General features: G+C 40.2%; 1 protein-coding gene across 1 annotated transcript in view; it reads left to right on the top strand.

Moving 5' to 3' along the window:
* Positions 1–23,519, top strand: part of epha3 (eph receptor A3) — an 86,116-nt gene that overhangs the window by 3,699 nt on the left and 58,898 nt on the right. The window contains 2 exon segments of the mRNA XM_017710816.2: positions 4,775–4,839; positions 11,547–12,207. Of these exon segments, the coding sequence (XP_017566305.2) occupies positions 4,775–4,839; positions 11,547–12,207 (726 nt within the window).

Genomic DNA, 23,519 nt, shown 5'->3' with positions numbered 1-23,519 from the left:
ATCTTTATTGGCCCACGTTTGAAGTTTATTGTATAAATGCTGGCAAATGTTCATAATTGGTTGCAGGACAATGGGTAGGTCTCATGCCAGATTGATATTTTCCTTCCTAATAAACAACACATGTGAAGAAGAAAAAAAAGCAGGGACTCGTTTTCCTATCTTTTCTTTAATCTGGGCAGACTGCCTAGTGAAACATACTTCTGTTTAAAGAAGCAAATTAATTTTTCTGCCATTTAGCAGGGCTTGTGTAAGTCAAGCCCAACTTGGGCAAACCTGCGGGACTAAAGTTTCAATTGTTGTTTTCTCTTGCATATTTGAGCATATACTCGGGTCAGTTTATCTAAGACAATATTTAGTTCACTCTGCATGCTACAATGCGAAGGTAAATATTGTTTGTTTTCAGAAACTACACCGAAGCCTCTAATTCTAGGAATTTGCTCTATAATCAAGCTTAATTTCCACAAGTCACATAGACACAAAAGAACACAGGTTTGGTTTTTGCTTGTTACAAACAGTGATGCACAGCCCTGACAGTCAGGCCTGACGTTGGCCTCCGTATTTTTAGAGTGTGTGTCACTTTGGCTGTGGCGGGGTGTGGAGGTGCATTAGGCCCCCACTGGGAAGGCCGGTGTTTCGTGAGCGATGGTACCTTTCAGAGGTGCCGAAAATCTGCTTACACATGTGCTCATGGTAAAAATAGTGCAATCGGGGCCTGCAACTTGCTCGGGCCGGTTAGACGTGTGTGGAGAGAGGCTGCTGGGTGCTTGGTGTAGGGAGCTCAGCGAGGGGAAAAAAAGCCGTGCAGTGGCTGGGACAGCAGACACACTGAGACACAGCTGAATTATTCATACTTCAGAGTTTAATACTTCATTACCACCAGGCCACTGTAGGTAGAACCTGGGATGATTGCGTATTTGTTGCCATGTGTAAGCTGCTGTTATCTTTTACCGTTCATCGTTATCTATTTTTCAGAGATATGAAGCTTAGTCAATTGTATTTACGCGTATTGCATTTATGTTAACTTGGATCCTTTGATGTCTGTGATAAAACAACAAAATATATGATTTTTAAGTGCTGTTGTTTTTGATGTCATGTTACCAAACTGCTGCTTAATAAAACATGGCCTTTGAAAAGAACACACAACATTTCCTATATGTATTTCAGCTTTTACAAGCACCATCAATCACGAGATAACATCCATTTATTTATCTTGGAGAGGCTGTTGGTGTTAGACGTTGGGAATTTGATGTGAAGTTTGGAGATTCTCCAGTGAACAGCATGTTCTAGAACTGACCAACTGAAAGGGGTGGGGTCCGGCCTGGGCTGAAGTAGGGAATCAGGGGAAGCTCTTTGGGACGCACATGCACACTGAGTCGTCCTCTGCTCCTCTCTTCTGAAATCCTTTGAAAACAGTCCCCAACTCCACCAATCACATTTTAATAAAGCCAGGCCTCAGCATGCCCCATCCCCTTGGACTACGCATCTGAGCTGTTACTCCACCTGCGTCTTCTGATTCCTGTTTTAATTTAATAACCGATTTAATTAGCTACCTGAGAAAGGTGAAGGTCATGGAAAGCTGCGAAACAGTCTTGCTTGTCCTTTGAGAGCCATATGGTTCTCTCGCCAAGCTCATTCTGATCATAATTAGTTTAGCAATGTGGCTTTGCAAGTGCATGTTAAGCACTGTTAATATACTGTTGAGCTCTGAGACGGTGGAGTTTCCATTGTATTGTGGGCTGTCTCTGGATCTGTAGTAAATGAAAACATTGTCTTCTCGCTGCTGCTGACGTGTTCGATAAAGGTGCCTTATGCTGATGAAAGGAAAACTATAGTTACTGGTGCAGGGATGATTTATCAGGACGACGGCTGCCCATGGGCAGCCTGTGGTTGTGATCCTGGATTGCTGTCTCTCTCCTGTATTGATTTACCTGTTTTGCCCTGTGTTGTTTGTTCCCATGGACAGGCAGAGGGACTGCTATTAATAAGCCGAGTTACTGTACGCTGGCAGGATGGTATTGGGCTGAGTGGGACTGCCTGATGTAGCCACGTTGCTAGGTGGCTGGCGTAGGTGGGTGGAAGGGTGGGTGGTTTCTTTGGCTGTGATTTCCTGCTCCTACAGCTGGAGAATTTGCTTCACGAACATAGCCATCTAATTTTCTCTTCTCAAATTCCCCTGGTCGGCTCAATTCGAGACGTTGGCTCGGCTCATTGAGAAATTTAAATTGGAACCAATGGAGCTGGATGTGAGCTGCCATTATCTGACATAAGCAGATATCTTTATTTCAGTTAATAGGAATTGGTCTACTGTATGCGAACAGCCAGCTGTTTGGCTGTCTCTCAGGTGCGGCCCCAATTTCAGACTTTTGTACATGAATCTGATAATGGGCTCTCCCTCTCCCTTTAACTTTAGATACACGTAGCGTGCCAGGACAGAGCGGCACCGCTCTTTGTCATTTTATGTGGGCCGAGCTGGAGCGATTTCTTGCGTTTGAAAGTTACAGGCCTACAGCAACTCCAAATGTCACATTTTTGTATCTTCCGTCAGAATTTTTGTAATAAGTAAATAAGCGTGTTCCCATAAAGTATATTTTACTGAACAGCAGTGGCACAGCGTCCGTGTCATTGTCCACTTTCTCTGTGTTTGTGGTTTGTCCGGGCCGAATGTTTACTGGCCAGCGCGTCGGTGAGAGTGAGCGGCATAGTGATTAATCCCAGCCATGGGCGCCATGCTGAGTGCCCCACATGTCAGCTGTGATTATGCGTTTATTGTACATCGACGGCAGTCTTTGTTCTCTTTGTGCCTGCAAGAGCTTCGCTCAATCAAACAGCAGTGGAACTGAGAAGAGCAAGAGACAGAGAGATGTCAAAGAGCTTGTCAGGATGGTAGAATGAGGGTTTCTTTGTAGACACTCACCTCCTCTCTCCTATAGTGCACTATAGTGCTCATGATTTATACATCCACAAGGAGACAGCCATTTTGTCCTAGATTCACCCTCCACTTTGAGGACTCAATATTGCTTCCAGAATTGCTTTTTTCTCCCCCCTTTGCTTTTTGGTTTGTGGAATGGATGAGGATGTATCTACTTTCTGAGAATTAGCTTTGCTCACTTTCTTAGCTTTCAGTGCGGTAAGTAATTAAGAAATGTTGTGAAAGCGGTAGATGTTATTTCGTCTTTCTGTTTATGTTAAATCACATTGTCATTGTCAAATGAACTCAAAATGAATTGTTGAGCAGAGAAGTCATTTTGAGTAAGATCATTTTTAGGCCTATTTTGAGTTCAGCTGAATTTATTTAAATACATTAGCCTGTGTTCAAATATAAACAGACAACGTTTTTAAAAGATTGTTTAATATTTAATGTGGTTTGATTATTTTCCACTCTGTCAGTGACGTGATGGATTTTATTGTTTTCAACTGGACATTAATTACTCTAATGCCATGACAACAATAAAGTCATAAGTCAAAACAGACAGTACATTGTCAGCGCACTGTGAGCACAAAACCTCATATCTATATAGTTTTTCACTTTTTGACATAAATTGAAAATGCTTGTTTCTCTATACACAGTGTGTTAATTTTGTGATGAATGGACGAAAATAAATGGCACAGAATGACTTGTAAAAAAGTCTGGTTCCATTCACTTACATTTAAAGTAAAGTGTGTTCTTCTTTCTCCTATAAAGTCATTTTGGAGATATAAAGTTTTGTTTCCGACAGCAGTGATATGCACACTTATAATGGAAGATGGACTGTTTACTCGGTGTGTTAGTCCTAGCTTTAGCCTAAAGTTTAGTGATTGTTGCCAAGTTCATGAAATTCATATTACAGTATGAGACTGGGTTCTGACGTTTTTAGCCAGCATATCAGTCGACAAGTCTTAACCATATTCTGCCTGATTTAGTGTTTTTTTTTTTTTTTTTTAGCTTATAGAGCATTTTCTTTCAGTGGAATGATTCTGGCAGACGTGGTGTAGACATATACATATTTTAGACTTCTCATATTCCCAATTATGTTTAAACTGGACCATTTCTATTGGTGAAATTTACACAATATAAAGGGCAATTTCCATATTCAAATCATGTAAAAAATAAAAATGGAAAAACTTTGAAGGCTTGAACTACCAAGTAGGATCTGGTAATGTAGTGCTCTCTTTTTTGTTTATTTCCAAGCATTTCCTTAACTAAAAAATCTAAAGAAAATGGTAAAACTATATTTGTTTTTGTAACCTCCACATGCAAAACCTGAATGCAGAGAGAAATAGGTAGGCATGCAGTGTGTCAGGGGAATTGGTGTTATAATCTTTTCACAGCTTACAAACACGTCAGAAATATTGGATTTCATTCCGATGATGCTTGTCAGATAATAGAAGCCATTTGTGTTCTCCTTGCCTTGTTGAAGATGCCTATCAGCGTAACAACACACAAAGAAATGATGGGGAAGATATCAACATGTGAGACACCACCACCCACTGGCTTCCTCATAGCATCAGCAGGACAGGGATTGGGCTGAAATGGCCTCCCGATGTGGGGAACCTTTCTCAGTTACCCCAGCGGCTGCACCAGCCTTAGCCATTTGGAGGATGAGTCTGATCTACTGAGAGGGGAGGCTTCCACTATTTGTTTAATTTGATCGTGCCATGAGAGTAGTGCAGCTGAATAAATACTCTGCTGGTCCGAATGGACATGTCTCCTGGGGAACGGGTGGGAGGGTAATTGAGGCTAACAAGGGATAGACGCTCATTTGTCTTTTTTTCTTTCTTTCTTTTTTTCCTGCAGTTAACCTGTTGGATTCCAAAGCAAGCCAAGGGGAGCTGGGGTGGATATCATATCCATCACATGGGGTAAGTATATCAGTGTTAACCCGTACTTGTGCTGCTCAGTTCAGGAGACCAGAATCAAGATATATAGTAGTGCAATTCAGTGCAATTAAGACTTTTAAATATTTTTTTTGTCCTCATTTATTATTTCATTATACACAATACTGTGTAATTATTCATTTTCAGCCTCATAAAAAATAAAGCAGAAAACATATTTTATTATATTAATATAAAATCACACAGACATTTCAACAACTAAATATCAAAACAAATAATATCAGATTTTTCAGTATTTAGTGGGTCCATCTGTTGTTTTTGTTACAGTTTCCATTCTTTTTGGGAGACTTTCTTTCATGGATGGATATTTTTCCACACCTCCAAAGTTCAGTCTTAGAAGTTGGTTGTATGTTCTGCTTCTCACAGTCCAAGTAATCCCAAAACACATTCAGAGATGTTGAGGTCTGAACTCTGGGGAGGTCAGTCCATTGTTCTGAGAACACCAGCAGCATCCTTGTTTGATTTTCAGCTCTTCATTTTTTTCTTCTTTTCTCAGTAACGGCTTCTTGACAGCTGCACGTAATTTCAGACTCATAGGGTTGAGCTGTCTCACAGTGGAAAGAAGTTTTTCAGATTTAATGCAAGTGTGTGATTCTCTCTCTCTCTCAAAGATGAAAGTTTAATGCTGTTCATCTGATCGGGACAGTTTTGGTGGTCCACCAGGTCTGGCACGGTTGTTAATTGTCACATAAGTTTTGAACTCCAGTTTTGGAAACTCCCATTTTTTCCATTTATTTTTCTTTGACTTTCTCCTTCCTTATGCAAGTGGGTTATCTCATGTTTTATCTCCTCAAAATATCTCCTGAAAAAAGGAAAACTTGTACTTAAAGGCCATTTTGACTGGAAATTGAATAAGTGAAGGTTAGCCTCTGCTTTTCCACAGTTCTGTATTTATACTCTTTAATTGCGGGGAAATGAAACATAAAAATGATTCTGTGTAAACTTTGGAGGAAAAAAAAACACTAAGGGTGTTTAGAATAGCCTTATCTACAACATTAATGCCCAGAAATAAAAATTAATATGCTCTGCAAAAATAGCATATAGTACAACCAAACATAACAAAACAGCACAAAGCCACAAAAGACTAGCCTGTAAGGCATAGAAAAAGTCTCCAGACTAATTTATTTCTGTTGTCAAAGCCCAGAGGTCACAGCGTCCAGTAATGACCATGTTTATTTGTTTTACTATGAATTGGCCTCATGGGCTACTCAAACCAAGTTATTCTTAAAACTTTATTAAGTGTTAAAATTACTTGTTGGCAGTTGCTTAAGGTAATCCAGTAATTTGCTCCATATAGCTGCCAGATCTGGTTTCCTCTTGCTGTTTTTATTGTTGGCGCTGTAAAATATGGAATGTACATTTAGTGTGCAGAAAAAAAGATCATTCCTGTTTAAGATGATGTAGTTTTTATGTAAAGTGCTTGTTTTTAATTTATTCTTCACAAGAGTCATAAAGGTGAATAAGAGGTGAGTGATAGACTGTAGTGGTGAATGTCAAAGAATTGTGATTTATTTTGTGTGTCCCTTTGTGAAGACTGGTGAAAGAGTATGCAGAAGATCAAGTCCTCAAGGTGAATTATCTGTAATTACTCATGACTTTTACCTACTTTGGAGCGATAAGCATTTTGCCCTGAGAGCTATGCCCTCAAAAATGATTTCAAATAATGTGCCGGCACAGCGCTGACGCTGATGGATGGGCCTCCTCCCTTCTGCCGGTGTAAGCACAAATCGGGGTGGTTAAAGCAAATTAAGAGCTAAACCCATCGGACGCTCCCTGCGTGGCCGCCTTCTCCGATAAGGACAGTAAATATAAATCGGCTCGGCGCAGACAGCTCTTTAAACATACAGCACTGTTTATTATGGCCCCTCCAAATTGCATCAGGCCTCGGCCTGGGATTCATTACTCCCGGCATCCGGATTACTCTGTGTTTGCGCCATGATTACCCAGCGCACTGCCATAGGCCGTGCCTAACTGCGTGTGAGGCTGTCCTCTGGCCTAGTGGAAATCGTCTGTGCTGGGAAGTGAAAGGATGTAGATTAGAGCTTGATTATCTATTGTAGATTAGGGATTTGGAACGCCTCATCACTGTGCATCGGGCATCCTAATGCTGGATCACCTCTGTGAGAGGAAAGAGCCATTTAAAGCTTCAGTGGCATGACGTCAGCTCTGTTTTAATTTCCACTTAAATTTGTTGAATAAATGATGGAATTTTTGACATACAGTGCTGGACATTTTGGACAATAAACAAGAAATCTTTTGAGACCCAAGAAAATGTAAATGGATCAAATATTTTTGGCTATGTGCATAAGCAGACTTTTTGGTAAAAGAACAACACCGCAAACTCCCAGCTAATCTTTGCAAATTAGATTCTACTTTGTTTCAAAACCAAGAGGCATGGCTCCACAGAAGTTTCTGTTTACAGAGAAAACACTATCCCCTTTCCATTTTATAGAAAGCTTGAAATAATGAGTAACTCTATAATCTGCTGGAAGCCGAAGACCCGGCCATTCAAGAATGTCCCGTCTGCTGTGCTGCTGCCTAATCCAGTGAGACAAAATAGGCAGTGAACTGCAATTCTCATATTGCATTTCAGAACTTACTTCATAATTGTGCTTCAGTTCCAGAAAGACAATCGTGTCAACGGAATATTCAATCTCAGTGCTCATAAGAGAATTTTTTGTGCTCTGAAAGGAAAATAGAAAGGTGTCCAGCTGTACAAAGTGCAAAGAAAAGCCGCTGTATAAACGGGGATTAGCACATCATATGGCTGAAGTGGGGTAAATGGGCAGTGCACAGCATGTTATGGTTCCACAGTCATAAAGCAGTGATGAAAAGGCATTGACTGAAAGGTTGCAGTTGTCACGATAGACTAGCGCAGGAAATTTTAGCTGGAAAAGCAGTGTAGCCAGTTTTATGGTTTCCAAGCTTGGGAATGATAGGCTTAAGCATAAGTTATGATAATCCTAGCTTTTTTTCTTCTGAAAGAAAAAAAAATCCATATTTCAGTTTACATACATACATAATAGCAGACATTTTTAAATGTATCTAATTGATTCTATAACAACAATCGTTTAAAATCTAATGGTATTTAGATTAAGTCTGTAAGTCTGTAATAGACCCTGCAAAGTATTAGATCTTTTTTTGTATTACATGATGACAAGTTACAACACATTTTAACTAAATTAACCTGAAATGCCTAAAAAGTTAAGCAGTTAACTGGGTAAGTGTGAGGTACACACTCCAAAGTGCTGTGTAATTTTTTTGGATAAAATAATTTAAGTACCAAGACAGTGTAACTAAAATAGAATCACTTCAAAGCGTCTAGATATTAAGCTGATTAAGCATCTAGTAAAATATCTCTTTTGAATATTTATTTGCATTACTTTTTGCTATAATGTCCCACCTTTAAGCCCTATTGCCTTCTTTTGCAGTTCATTTCATAGACAGATACAAGATCCTCTGTTTTTAGGTGTCTTTGTACTACCCCTTTTCCCAATAAAGCTAGTACTTGAAGAATTTTCTGATGTACTTCCTTGATTAAACATGTGACCCCACGGTGAAGTTTATTTGAGTTTGTTTGTGCTCCCCTGTCACTCCAAATAATTTTTCAGTTATTTCACATTTCGCTATGTAGTTTATTGGCTTTATCTAGAATCTCTTGCACATGTTTATGTTATTTAGCTACCAGTCTTACCCATTTACACATTTAATACAAAACACCTATTTGGCAGTTCAGTGTAAATTAATTCAATGTTCTTGGAGCTTACCATCTCGTTACCTTAAATAATTATCTAGTTGTTTTGCAGTTTATACTAATACATACAACTTAGGAACTATAAGAGAAAGAATTACTGATGTAATTAAATAATACATTTCTAGCATTCATTTTTTATGTCTTCTAAGTTGACTAATACTGACTAGTACTGAGTTCACTTTTGTTGGTTGAAAGTGAATATTGCATCTGTCCTGTATTGTATATCAAAGTTTATTTCTCCTGTATGAATAGATCTATATTAGGTACATCTACCTTTTTTATTTTTAAGTGTCCTCAGTGGCACGTCAGCACTCAAGCATGTACTGGAGATTTTGGAAGCAAAGGGGGCTCTAATTTTGTCCTCACGTGCATTACAATGAAGAGAACAGGATTTGATGGAGAGAATTTTGTCCTATGTGTGTATACAGAAAATGTGCATGTGATACCAGGAGAAAGCAGCCGTAAATGTCAATCTTCTCTAACTAATGCAATTCCACTGTAATATGAGAAAGAGGAGGATTATAATTTTATTACATATCTCTGAAACATAAGCTCTTCTCCACTTTGTCCACTAGTGCCAGGGAATCTATTAGTCGAAAGTATTTACCAGTTGGCCTGTCTTCACTGTGAGCGTACACATAGGGGGAGTTTGGCCATAGCCCTGCCAAATGTACCAACTGCTGATTTCCACGTTTCCCTGTTGCTCTCCTTGCTGGAGGGAGATTACTGTTGTAAAGTGATATTTGGAGAAACCTTCAGTCTTCTTTAGTCTGTCTGTCGAGTGTTAAGTTGCAAAGCAGAGAGATGATGTCTCCTGCTGTGGGATAGAGCGATATAGACATGCTGTCCAGTTGTAGCTTGATGCTCTGAGAGTTTATCAGCACTCTCTGAGGAGCAGGTAAAAGAAATATCCAGGCAGAAGACTTAGAACTCTGCCTAACTCAGCACTCTGCTGTTATGGGTGCTATAGTAGATGGGCCTCATCTGCCATGATGATGTCATACATGGCAACAGACAGTTCATGTAATACGCTATTCTCAAGTGTGTGATCTACGCATCTTAAATGACATTTCATTTGCTTTGGCAGCCGTGGTCTAAGCACAGTCATTCTCTGCAATATGATAATGTACTGCAGCCCCAGCACCTGGATTTCATTTGGGGCATCAACTATGCTGGTGAACGCAGGTTGGCAGTTCAAAAAATACCTCATGCAATGAGAGTAACTTAGACAAATCACCACCTGAACTTTCCAATGATGTATTCCACTTTGCAAAATAGTTGTCCACTTGGAAATTCATAAACACATGATACCAAGAACAGTTTTCATTCATCTGTGGTCTTAACACCTCATTTGGATCTCCATTTTAAAGTAACTGCCCTATACCATACAAGCCTGTCAGCCAGAATAACTCTAGCTGCTATTTCAAATGAAGACTTCAGCCCCCCCATCTAGAATCCCAACTGGATTGCCTAAAAAGAAAGGACACTTGCCATTAACCGAATATAATTAGTGGAAGCAAGTTTGGAAACTGCTGCCAGTTCAGAGTTCTCCTTAATAAAGTTGTATCACCTGTTATTGCTAAGGCAGTTATTTAAAACATGCATGTAAATGCTATGAGGTTTTGTGTATATGTATACTACACAGAAAATGATAAAAAATTAACAGCAACAATAATTTACAACAAAGACATTCTCTGCAAGCAGAAATCCTTACTTTGCTAGTTTGGACCATGCCTTCAATATCTGAAAAATAAAAATATGACAGTAGCGAAAGAACTGAAGTGAAAGAACTCTGAGAAGTTGACCTGTAGCTCTGGGCTGCTTCTGCTTAAGCTAGATGACCAGAGGCCCCCTTTGATGGAACAGCGATAGAACTGAGAGAGGAATGAGAGACAGGGAAGAGATGGGTTGGTGGGGTGTGAAAACTTAATTATGGCAAACACAGGATTGTTTGTTTATAGGAAAAATTTCTAGGATATTAGAAGGGTGAGGTGCTTCAGGCATAGTCCTCCTATGAAGTTATTATTATTTTTTTAATTCCATTTGTTCTTTAATGTTGTATTTTCACCTGATTTGGACTTCGCACAATTTCAGAACATTTTATGTGAGCTTTTCTTAAAAATGAACCTTTCTGAAAGTCAAAAGTAGAATATGATCACTTTAATGATTCTCGTCTGCATTTCTGTATCTCATCACTGTCTGTGACCACTTTTGGCAAAGCTTGCAGTGTGGTGATCATGATGAAAAATTGTGCATAAAAATCTCAAGAGCTCTTCTAAGCTGTTTTGACCAAGCACATGTGGAAATAAAACTGTCTTCAAACTCTTTCTTGGGTGTTTCATTAACCGCTGCAGCAGATGAAACACAAATAGGCAATTCTTCAGTCTGAGGGCACACTTGTTCTGCCTGGTAATGAACAGCTCATGGCCGCTAAAGAGGACGTGCTTGACTTCGCCAAGGGCTTTTATAAACTTCAGCCTGAAGGAGAGCCAGACAGTGTTCTATTATTGTAATAGGAAATACAGTTTCTCAGTTCATCATTTATTCTGCTTTGTGTATGTTAAACCTGAAGGCCTCATGATTCTGGCTGTGGTGTGACTTTGGACACCATATATGACAAAACACTCTTGCATGATGAAGCGATTCAGATTTACACTGCCTTTGCAGCAGGGGCTACTCTGAGTGGTAGCGCCTATTCAAGATGTTACACATTAATTATACGAAAGTAGGAAAATATTCATGTCAAGCCATTTATTATTCTTAATGTCACTGTGTTTGGAAAATAAATGATCCTACCTCTCAGGTGATTTACAGTCGACTTATTTGTGCTGAAGTTTGCATTTGTATGGGCTAGTGGTCATTAGCCTCATTGATGGGTCATTCAGGATGGTCATGAATGTTCCCTTTTCTTTTTTCCCAGTGGGAGGAGATCAGTGGAGTGGATGAGCACTACACACCTATTCGGACCTTCCAGGTGTGCAATGTCATGGAGTACAGCCAGAATAACTGGCTGAGGACCAACTGGATCCCTCGCAATTCTGCCCAGAAAATCTATGTGGAGCTCAAGTTCACGCTGAGAGACTGCAACAGTATCCCCCTGGTGTTGGGGACCTGCAAAGAGACCTTCAATTTGCACTACCTGGAGACAGACGAGGACCAGGGCAGTAAGTTTCGCGAGCACCAGTTCTCGAAAATAGACACAATCGCAGCTGATGAGAGTTTTACACAGATGGACCTGGGGGATCGCATCCTTAAACTGAACACAGAAGTGCGGGAGGTGGGTCCTGTCACTAAGAAAGGCTTTTACTTGGCCTTCCAGGACGTGGGGGCCTGTGTGGCCCTGGTTTCAGTACGCGTGTACTTTAAGAAATGCCCTTTCACAGTGAGGAACCTGGCCATGTTCCCCGACACTGTGCCCATGGACACACAGTCATTAGTAGAAGTGAGGGGCTCGTGCGTCAACAACTCCAAGGAAGAGGACCCGCCTAAAATGTACTGTAGCACAGAGGGAGAATGGCTGGTACCTATTGGGAAATGTCTGTGTAATATTGGTTACGAGGACCGGGGAGTCACCTGTCAAGGTATAGTCTCTCTCTCTTCTTCTCTCACTCTCTTTTCCCCTTGCAGTGCCTTTCATTTCACGGCCCATTTTCCCCCTTTCATCAGCGTAATGTACTAGCGCCAATCCTGTGGACAAAGCTGTAAATGGGACAGCAAGAATCTATTGTTGGAGTTCCATTCATTTGTTTATTCTACTCATTTATTCATTGTCTGCAATGCCAAACTGAGGTTGGTTGTTTAGCTGAGGATGTAAATGTTTCTAAACTCCTGGGAGAACTGAATTTGTCCTCTGCTTGATGAGCAAAAGGCTTTTTTCTCACAGCGATACAGACACACTTCTGATCTGTCAGCTATGGCGGGTGTGTGCTTGGGAGAGAGTGCTCTGTCCAGCAGAGGAGGGAATAGATCTGTGGTGCAGGCATCCACAAAGAGCAGCTTGAAGCAGTTAAACTCATGAAACACTCCTCTGTATCACCTCGTCAGGAGACACACGGAATGGATGTGTGTTTGGCATTCAGGACAGTGAGGTTGGGAGGGGGGTCTTTGTGTGTACGTGTTCGTGCTTTCTGTGTATTTTCCAAAGTTAACTATATGCTCTTATGTGGATTTTGTAAATGTGATATAGATATTAAGAATGTTAATGTTTTGTGTTCCTTTACACTTTTTGATTCAGGGCTTTAAAACAGAAGTATATGGATTGTGTTTTCTATTTCATTTGAGATTTAGAATGTCAGTTTAAGTGCGAATGTTAAAGTTTGGATGGATAAGTTCATTATAGGCAGTGCCGTTTCAGACTAAGCCATATATTTTGGCTGGCATGTATAATTGTGAAAGGAGCTGTGGTTGAGAGGACTGATAATAAATTGGCTGGCAGCTGGCTTGCCAGGGACTCAGCCCTGTCTGTGGTATTATTTGAGTTAAGCCGTCTCCCAAGAGAAATCACCACAGCTCATGAAATGCTCTGTGTGCCTCCTCTCCACTCTAACAGGGCCCTAAGATGTTTGGGATTTTTGCTATGTTGTTTTGTACTTCGCAGTGCTCATGGATTTGTGAGTATCGATGATTGGAAGCCATTCAATTTGAAGAGTGTGTGTACATGTGTGAGCCTGCCTTGGAAATAGAGATATGGAATAGTATATGCGGAACAGCTGCTGAAGGGGCTATGAGCATGTTTTGATCAAGAGCCTATCTGAAATGCTCTAACTCCCATATGTGATGAGAAAATGATGAGAGTTTTGGCTCCCATTTCGCATTGCCAGTCTGTATAGTGTTGCTCTGTAGATGGATGTTGTAAAACTGGAGGGAGAAGTGGTTTTCTCATTAGTGCAATGTGGTACTTGAGCAGCACATTGCTTTAACTTTTACCATTATTGCGCATGTAATTGGTCGGTGGGAGTTGGGTCACAGAAGGGCCATGAACCATGAACTGTAGAGTTTAGATATTTTAAACTCATTGACCTCTATATACTATAACTTTACATAAACATCATTGGTTGTTACAGAATCTGAAGGGACGTTTTCCAGTAATTTTCTGTATATTGTAATATTTGTATTGTATTTATGTATTTATGTAAAGTTGAAATTTTCAAATACTTTGAAAAAGCATTGGTGCTGTATAATATTCGTTACTAAAGTTGCTAAATTTTGTTCGGGATCAATAAAGTATCTATCTATCTATCTATCTATCTATCTATCTATCTATCTATCTATCTATCTATCTATATATCTATCTATCTATCTATCTATCTAGTTACTAACAATGTAATAAGTAATAACTAACTATGGTTAGTCTAGTAAAAAGTTCACAAATGTAAATAATAAGAATAAGAATAATTATAATGATAATATTTTTACCTTTATATAATTCAACATTATGCTTAATATTGCTTTAAGTTTTTAAACAATAGTTTTATTTTAATTTATAGTAATTTTATTATATAATATGGTATAATATTATTTGTAAATGCTTTTAATATGTTTATAATTATTTTTTGTTGACAGAAACATTTTTGAAATTGCTTTTGATATGTTTTAGTAAAGACCATTTCTCATAATCTCTAATTCATCAAATTCAAATCATACAAAACACTTTCATTTTTTTTCCCTTTCTCATTTTACGCCATGACTGGAATGAGCTGTAGAAGCAGCCAAAATGACTCTTCCAGTGAAACTAAATACAAATGCTGATGTCTGAGCCCTGACCATACATTTCAAATAGTTGTGCGTGGTCATGCATTTTTGCTGGCCAGTATTCTAGCCTGTGGTTTGGCACGGGGCTCATGCCTCTGAAGGTGACTGCTCCAAACAATTTATCAAGCCCAGCACCCATTTGTGGTGTGTAGAACCAGACGCCTGACAAGTGATCCATTGTGTTACTTTGATGTGACAATGACAAGACAACGAGGGTGAGTGAAAGAGTGAATGAATCACCAAATGAGTGAGTGAATGTGCCAGTGTAAAAAAAAGTGGACAATAGAATGAATTATTCATTGTAAATTATAATAATTATTTCACAGTGATTCAGTAACTGGAGCCCTTCAGATCAGTGTTCATGACTTTGTAGCAATGCTCCCTTATCTTTCCATTAAAATCATCATTGACTATGGTCTACTATTTGTGTGTAGTTTGTTTGAATGTTTGGATGTATTTGACAATCTCTTATTAGTTTCGGCGCAAGCTAATGGACACTAATAAGGGCTTGTATTACCAGAGCGTGACAGCTGCACCTCCATCCTCGTAGCCACATTTGTAGGGGAAGGGCCTAACGCAGAGATCACTCTGCAGGCCTGCTGTGTTAACGGATTGATTACTGCAGGGAGCCTGAGTGTCGCTCTATCTGATATGTCGAGGTGTGTGGACCTCCATTTCAACACATTGAGTCATAAGGACAGCTTTAACACAGCACTGAAGAAGTGTTTTCCCCAAATATTATAAGGATGCTATGTGTGTACTGACATGTACTAAGCCCTTGTGATATCTGATATGGTTTAACTTTATAATGTACTATTATCAAAGTGGGAGGGGGGGTGATGTGTCCTGATTTACGTTGACAAAATTGAAGGTTACTTTGATCAGTAGAGGAAAGGACCTCGAGGAGCTGAGTCTTAACTGGCTTTTCTGTTCATTGTCTACCAGTAGGGAATTCTGCTGTAACAGCATTAGCAATACGTGAATGTGAAAATTATTCACCTCGGTGTGAACGTAAAGCCCTCGTTCGTCTCACTTTGGCTCTGTTTCCAGTGCACTGCTACACACTGAGTAAGTCACTGGGTGATGTATGTATGACCTGTTATCATAATGAAACAGAGCGCATGAACTGATTGAAATCTGTGTGAAATTCTTTTAACAATAATTTGATCTTAAAACAGCAAATAAAAGAAGTATATGATCCGGATGTGTGTGCTCGCAGGGCTTCCCATGTTCGCAGCTGCCACAGGGCTCCTTTGGGAGCCGCAGTGGTTTACATTCCTCCTGGATTTACCGGGATATACAATCCCCACGCTTGCTATCCCTGATTAGTTATCAGATCTTATTAATGCAGCTGAAGAAAGTGCAATGGGTTATTTTAACAAGCTCTTAAAGCCTTGCTGGATGAAAGACGCTGGGCTGGAGGACTGTGTGTAATGCAGGCTGACACTATTCTTACTTTTCAAGGAGATTTGAGCACAGATCTTGTTTGTGGGATGCTCTGTCTCAGGCCTCCAGCCCTGGTTTACCTCCATTGTTTGCTTTCATCTAAAAGATGAGAAGTTGTACTTTTTGCATTGAAGTCACGCTGAAGTGACTACACACATCAAAATGTCTATATTCAGCAGAAGCAGTTGTACTTTAGAAGTTAGCTCCCCTTTCTGGACAAGTAAAACGAGTTACTTCATGGAGACATCTTAATGAATTTCTCCATGAGCGTTGCACTTTGGGAACTGGTGGTTTTCGGTGATAATAACGGTGAGTTTTACAATGCCCAGAGCAAGTTCAGGAGGAGGCCGTGTTTGCTTGCCTTGGTTTGGTTCATATTAGAGGAGCTCATTAATTCTCACACGCTGATTGTTAAATCCTGAGCTCCCCAGGCACTCAGTTTGACTAGTTTTATGCTCAGCACAGTGGACACAATTAATGATGCATCAAAGCAAAATAAAACTCTGGGTCTGCCATAAAAAGCTTGCCCTCCATCCTCTCTGCACATGACCTTTGATTTTGATTGATATTCATTCAGACATATTCTCCTTTTTTTCTCAGTAATAGATGGCAATTGTAAAGTGTGACCGTTGGTGACAGTAGTGATACCCACAGTAAAATAAGGCCAAGTATCCACAGTGGAGAATGTCCTTGGAGTAGGAAGAGGCCAGAGTGCCTGTCGTTTTTTCCATCTCTGTGTCTCTGCTGATGCTCTGTTAGGTGGTTGGAGTGGCGTTGCTCGGCCCCAGTGGCTGATGGTCCTGGCTGGAGGATCAAAGGCTGTCTTTTGCGTGCCTAGGTGTCAATCACATGCCACGTGTTTTCTATCACTCTCCACCCTCTTTGAGGGAAAATGTTTTTCCCTCAGTTCCCTCTCAGACAAACTTACAGCGCTCATGTATGTTGTCAAGACATCACCACATGTCACCCCACTGCTGACGGTCCACATCATTACTCCTAAACAATGGCAAAGCCTTGGAATGACCAAATTGCTCCCACATGGAATGAAAAACGGAGTGTGAGATGTTGTACTTGTTGGGCTTCCAGTGCTTTCAGGTTTCATCCTCATCCAGGACTCTGCTGGGGCTATTTGCAATAATGAGAAGACCAAACGGGGCTTCTGACCAGGCCTGCTTTTGCTCAAAATAGAGGGACAAATATTCACTTAGCTTTATTAGGAAATGCACTGGTTACTGTCACTTCCTAACCAGGGGTCTTTCATACAAACAGAGCAGCTACAAATCAGCTAAATCTTACCTTGCTGTATGTTTTCGATTAACACATAGATTGAGCGATTAGATAGAAAGCAGAGTTTGAGTGTGTTTGACTGGAAACTGTAAGAACACATGTTACATGTTAAACGCAGGAGGTTGGCTTTACTGACTTTCTAAGTACTGGTTTGTTTTCTGTGCAGACTTTGTTGGTTGCCATAACACTTAGTTGCATCCCCCTAGTAAATCATCTTCGGAAGTTATGCTTGTGACTGAAAGATTATATGTGTGTAGTAGTGAGTGCCATACCAGAATTGGAATAAGCATAGCTTCCTGGCCCTGTGATAAAGAGCCACTGCCTCCAAAGCTTGTTTATATTGTGCATATTCTTCAGTGACAGCTCTCAGGATTATGTCCTTGATCTCCTCCCCTTTTGGAATGAGAGGCCAGAACTTTTACAAAGCGCTATCATTTACACTGACCCGCTAAAGAAGCACAGTTAAGGAAAAAAGGGTTGCCACAAGAGTATGTTTTTTGCGATTTCAGTTTGTTTGCTGAGCTGGCTAGCTTAGGAATGCTGTGTTGGTGTATTGCTTTGTTGTATGAACTCAGAGCTGATCCAATCTCTCCTGACCCGTGAATGTTGAGTTGGCTGGCATTTAGCTATAGTCAAGGAGGAGATGAGAGTGCGTGAGAGCGTGTGTGCTGGAGAGAGCAGAGGCTCAGTTTTAGGGTTTACTCACTTCACAGTCACTCTGCCTCCTCAGGCTTTTTCTGCCCCCATTGGCCGTGGCTGTATTAGTCAGGCTTTGACTTATGGCCTTGGACTGCAGGGCAGGTTATTTGTGTCTCTACTTCGGATGGTAATTGTTTGACACCTTTGCAGGACACACTACCTACTCATACATCAGGCTTGTGACTTTGTTCTTCAGTGCAGCCATTGCCAGGTTTGCTTTGGGCCTTTTATGCTGGAATTATCCTTCATAAACTGGGGTTAGGTCCCAGATGGAAGCCATTATTGTACCTCTGACTCATTGCATTTGGTTTTTCTATCAATTTAAAGTTAGGGGACACTCACTCCTCGAGTATTTTTCTAGCTGCTTTTCCACCGCCCCCAAGCATTTTCCTCCATAAAGACTAAGGCTTGACATTTTCCATGGGCAAATTGAAGCGAGATTATTTCAGGATGGACTCACAACTTAAGAGCTATAAGGCTTAGAAATCCAAAATGGTCAAGGCAATAGTATTTCTCTGATTCTGCTATGAATTTGATTTCCATAGATAGTAACAAGTCAGGGGTAAAATGAAAGAAATGCTGAATTTTGTTTATTTAGGTCAATAGCATTTCCCATGTAACCCAGTTCCAAAACGGAAAGAGACTTGTTATGGTGTGAAAAGTTCAATTTAATCCTCGCAAATAAATCAATTCAGCAGTGAGTTATTTATTTTCTGTAGTCTTTGTGGGCTTCTGCATTTGTACATTTCCATGATGCTTCACAGTAAACACCCAAGGAGATATTTGACTTTTGAAAATCTCATCATTCCACTTTATATAACAAAAACTAATTAAATCTGAGAAACCCCCCACAGCAATAATACAGTCTCCACACAATCAGCTATGGGGGAATCTTGTGGGAAAGGCGTAGTCTAAATAACAGTGTGAGTTCACAAACACTGCATTTTTTTATTGAAGGCGCCTTTCTCAAATCCTGACCTAGGAATTAATTATGGAGAACAGAACCAAACAGCACAATAGGTGTGATGGGCGGAGTGTCTGGGCCTCTGCTTTGGGTCCCAGCACTGTCCCCAGGCTCTCTGAACCAGAGTCTATTCACATCGTCAAAAGCGTGTTTGCTTTTCCAACTGTTCCTTTATCGCCTCACCTTCTGCAGCTCCGGAGAGGTTTTGGAGATGTTGGGAGGGTGTGCACTTTCTGAAGCGGGCCTGGCGTTTTTCACTTCAAAGATGGTAACCACAGGCCCAGGAATGCAAGCCCTAGGCTGCAGATGCAGGCACTGGATAGGGCTGTTTATTTGGGATGGACCCCCAGTGGTGGATGGGACGTGAGGCTGGAGGGGGGTGTGACTGTGATCGATGAGCGCAGTGCTAGTCTGACAGCAGGACAAGGCCTCTCTGACAGGCAGTGTTGCAGGCCCGCTGCAGACCGAACCAGCCCCCCCTCACTTGCTCTGCACAGAGGGAAGTGGACCATTCACCAGGGCAAACACAATGGTGGTCTCTTTCGGCACTGCATGTATGTTTTTTTGCTGAAATCATATTTCAGTTCTGACAAGAGTGTTGTTAATTAACTCCACTTAGGCTGGTATGCTCCTCTATTGCTCTCACATGTTTGGAGAAGGTTAAATGAATGTCTGTTGCCAAAAGATGCAATGAAGCCGTTCTTTCTAAGCATATTATGAAATGTATTCCTTCAAATAGAGAGCAAATCCGAGCACTTTGTTCTCTAAATTCTTCCACTATCATAACCCTAACTTGACACCTCTCCTAGTGAGGGAAGCTATTTTAAAACAATATGAGGCCAGGCTGGTATTTGTATGTTAGACCTTCCTCTCTTAGACCATCCACTCTGTCATTTAGACTGCCTGGATTCCCCTGGCCCTGCTGTAGGACACACGCTGACCAAGCTGGAGTCCTTGACCTTGCACTTTGAAGTCGGTGCTCTGGTTGTTTTGTTTGTTTCAAGTGTTTTATCTTCATCAAGGTGGTAGGTGGTAGGATTGCAGGCTCTCTGCTGTGATTTGTTTCTACAGCGCTGTAGAAAACATTGTCTACTTAGGCAGGACACTGTTGTAAATCAGAGGTGGGTGAATGATGCTAATGCTGTAGCTATTGCATTAACCCTGCTTTCTATCCGTCTCTCATTAACCTTTAATTTGAGCCTCCATTCATTATACACCAATGATTCAAATGCTGTACCTATGGTATCTGTATCTACACAACACAAACTAGATGCTAATATTTTAAAATGAATTATTGTTAGTATATTATCTTGCAAAGTAATCACAATGCCTTCATCAGTTATACTGTGTGCTGTGTGAGAAAAGTGCTTAATAGCATTAAGCTATTGTTTTGCAAGTGTTTGTTTATTCTTTTGTAAATGAGTGCACAGTGTTTTTTGTGTGGTTGCATCCCATGGGCTCCCACATGTACTTCTTCTATATCTGCTCCTTGCTAAGCCCCCTGGGATAGCTCCCAGTGTCCATGTGATTAAGTGGGCAGGCTGTGCTCTTACCAACAACTGTGAGCTAGAATGCTCCAAACAACAGAGAGATTCTCCAAATACTTACACACCCACCACAAGGCTATTCCTTTCATTAGATGACTGTGAGAATGTGCTTCTTACTTTGACGGTAAATAATGTAAATAGAAAAAGTAAATTATTAATAAACGAACTAATTATAATATTATTTTACTCACCTCTTTTTTATGTCCTTTATGTTTTGCTACATTTTGCTGTCTTTTAATAATAATTTTATCATTTTTTTGCTATATTCCTGTAAAATCTATTGCAAACTTTTGGTAAAGTTATGTTTTATATTTAGCACAGTGGAAGCAGAAAATGCAATCATCTTTTAAGATGGAAATTTGGAGGTGTGGAAATTCCTGGAGATTTCTCCCAAAACTATAGTAAAGGCAAAAAGTGAACACACTAAATACATTAGAAGTGATATTATTATTCATTGTTGAAGTTTTGGTGTAGCTTTCTGTAAAATGTATATTTTCTGCTTTTTTCTTAACACTGAAAACAACATATTCTGTGAATGTTTTGACTGGAAATGAACTAAATTAAGGGTCTCTGAGTTTTGCACAGCACTGCAGATAAGGCTTTTATTATTATAATGAGCAAAACTTAATGATCTAGATCAGATAATAACACTGTTGTCCAATGTCACACAGTATTCTAGCTTTGATGATAAATATGTTATCTAAAATTCAAAGAAAATTCTTTCTTGCAAATTCAAGTCTACAGTTTGTAGGTTACATTTTACATGAAATTACAGGTTAATGTCACTGAATAACGCATACAAACTGAATAACGTGTTCAGTATTTGGCTGAGTCATTTTCCACACACAGCTGTGTGACATTCAGGAAATTCCTTAGTTCTTGTTTATTTAGATATAAACAATAACATCCATTGTTAAGCTGTTAACACTGAATAAGATTTCAGTGACATGCACAGTTGCTCATTTCAACATTTTGAACTGAGTGAGAGGTCATATGCAGGATGCACAGTGAATGGGTCTAATCACAGTATCCTGTCCAGGTTAAGGACAGAATGGTCAGTTTCATGACATGTCAAATATCTGTCTCTTTCGGATCTTTTAGGACAGCCACAGCAGTCAGCAGAGGAAAAACTCCTCTGTCACAAGGAATGCAGGAGATCAGGCCCAGAAAGCCTTTCTGCTCTGTCCCTTTCAGCTGGAGTGAGAGAGCGACTGCAGAGCTTGAAATATTTATCCGAACCCAACAGGACCCAGTTATTCGTTTTGGTTTTGGACATCATTTCTCAAATATTTGGTGGGCTTAGGTCAGGTTCCAATTTCATCTTCGGGCTTCTCTAAGCTCATCTCCCACTACTAATGGGTTTTAGCTTGCGTTCAGCCCTGCTGTAGAATTTCCTCCCATGTTCTTTAAAATAAAGGATTTTGGCTCCCCATGGTTCTACGAGAAACCTTTGCGTAGTACCTTTACATTATGCAGAGGTTCTTTAGGCTCTTCACATATGCACAACTCATTTACAAAAGTGTTTTTTGAAAGAACCATCTATTTAAAGATTCTATGGGAAACCAAATGTGTTTTTCTATTGTATTGCTCCAATTAAGCTTTTTTGGCATCTTAATATTTAAGAGTGTAAATTATTTTATCTCTTACTTCTATTACTTTAATCATGATTTAGTTAGGTACAACGGCGGCCAGTATGAGAACAAAGTGTTAGATAGCCTAACATTTTTGGAGGGATTGACTTAAAGGGGCGATATCTTGGGAAATCTTTAAAAAATGTCTTACTTTGTTAATATAAAAAAATATATATATATAAGCTTTTACAGTTCCCACCCCAGTTCATACAAGCATTATAAGGAAAGCAGCCCATTTGTTTTGTGATGTCACAATTACATACATTCACCTACTCAAGAAGTTTAGCTTTAGAAGTTAAAAGAACAGTTACATAAACAGGCTGTTTATATCTAAGGGATGAAGAGAGGTTGAAAAATGGTAATGGTTCATAAAACTACACAAATAGGAAAAAGATTAAATCCAGTAATAAATATATAGGGTGTGCACCCTCTTTCTTTTGTAATTAAATGTTTTGGACAGCTGATAAATACGATGTAAATTTTTTGTTTTGTTTACTGATGATTTCATGAATGTCATTGTTGCTGTGTAGCTTAACATTGTCACTATAGTAATTAAGCCATTATCATTAGGAATCATTTGGTCACCAGTTTGTGGTGGTCGAGTTTAGGTTGGGTACACATTTGTTGGGAAACAGTCTGGTTTGGATTAAAAACCTGGTGCCTTTGGTCTGGTCAGGACAGACCTGGATGGAGTTTTTTCAGGCTGTATTCAGAACTAATTTGTACAGGCTCTGTAAAAGTTCTAAAAGTGAGACACAACATGATGACACATAATCGGGAGGAAATACAGAGTTTGGATGGCTTAGAATTGCAAACAGCAGTAATTGCAACACTTTACAAATACACAGCAGAATCCAGGAAGTATTTGTATGGATAGACTAATTACAGGTAACAAGCAACAGGTGTTGAACTCAGGGGAGGCGAAACCAGACAAAGCCAAGAACTTGCTGCTGCGGGCAGAGAGATCAAAAAGATCCGTACCATTCTTTTACATTGTAGTGTAGATCAGCTTTGTGAGTTCATGCTTCGCTCCAGAGAGACCGCAATTTCTGCACCTTCAGCTTATTAAAGCATTTCAGGCTCCAGTGCACTTGCACAGCTCTCCAACCTTTTAGCAGGCTCTCCACCTTGAATGCCAAGCATAACAGTGGATCTTCCAGGGCAGCAGTGCATGGAGGCTACAATGGCTACCCGGAAAACGCTGCACTCTGGGGCTTAGAATGATGAAAGCCAGGAGCCCTGAAACTGAGCCGAGACTCAACAGAGCAAGCTTTTTTTCTGGTGGAAGATGTTCTGTGGCGATGCTATCAGGCAGTGCTGTGAAGCCCAGACCCCGAGGCATCATTGTGCTTTAATTCAGCCAGCAGATCAGAACTTGTAATCTAGCTGTGGCAAGAAGCTCCAAACAGGAGCTCTTTGATGTGTCTGCCACTTAAAGAGGGGACAAAAGAGGAGACCTTTAAAGGTTGTGGGATGCCTTTGAGATGAGCAGTGACCTTTCAGGAAGCCACCGTGTGAGAGATGTGTCTTTAAACACATATGGCCAGGGCAGAGGACCATAGGGACTT

Source organism: Pygocentrus nattereri, chromosome 6 (assembly GCF_015220715.1).
Source record: "Pygocentrus nattereri isolate fPygNat1 chromosome 6, fPygNat1.pri, whole genome shotgun sequence".
In the NCBI taxonomy this organism is placed as follows: Eukaryota; Metazoa; Chordata; class Actinopteri; order Characiformes; family Serrasalmidae; genus Pygocentrus; species Pygocentrus nattereri.
The sequence above is the reverse complement of the archived record's forward strand: the minus strand, read 5'-3'. Positions and strand labels throughout refer to the sequence as shown.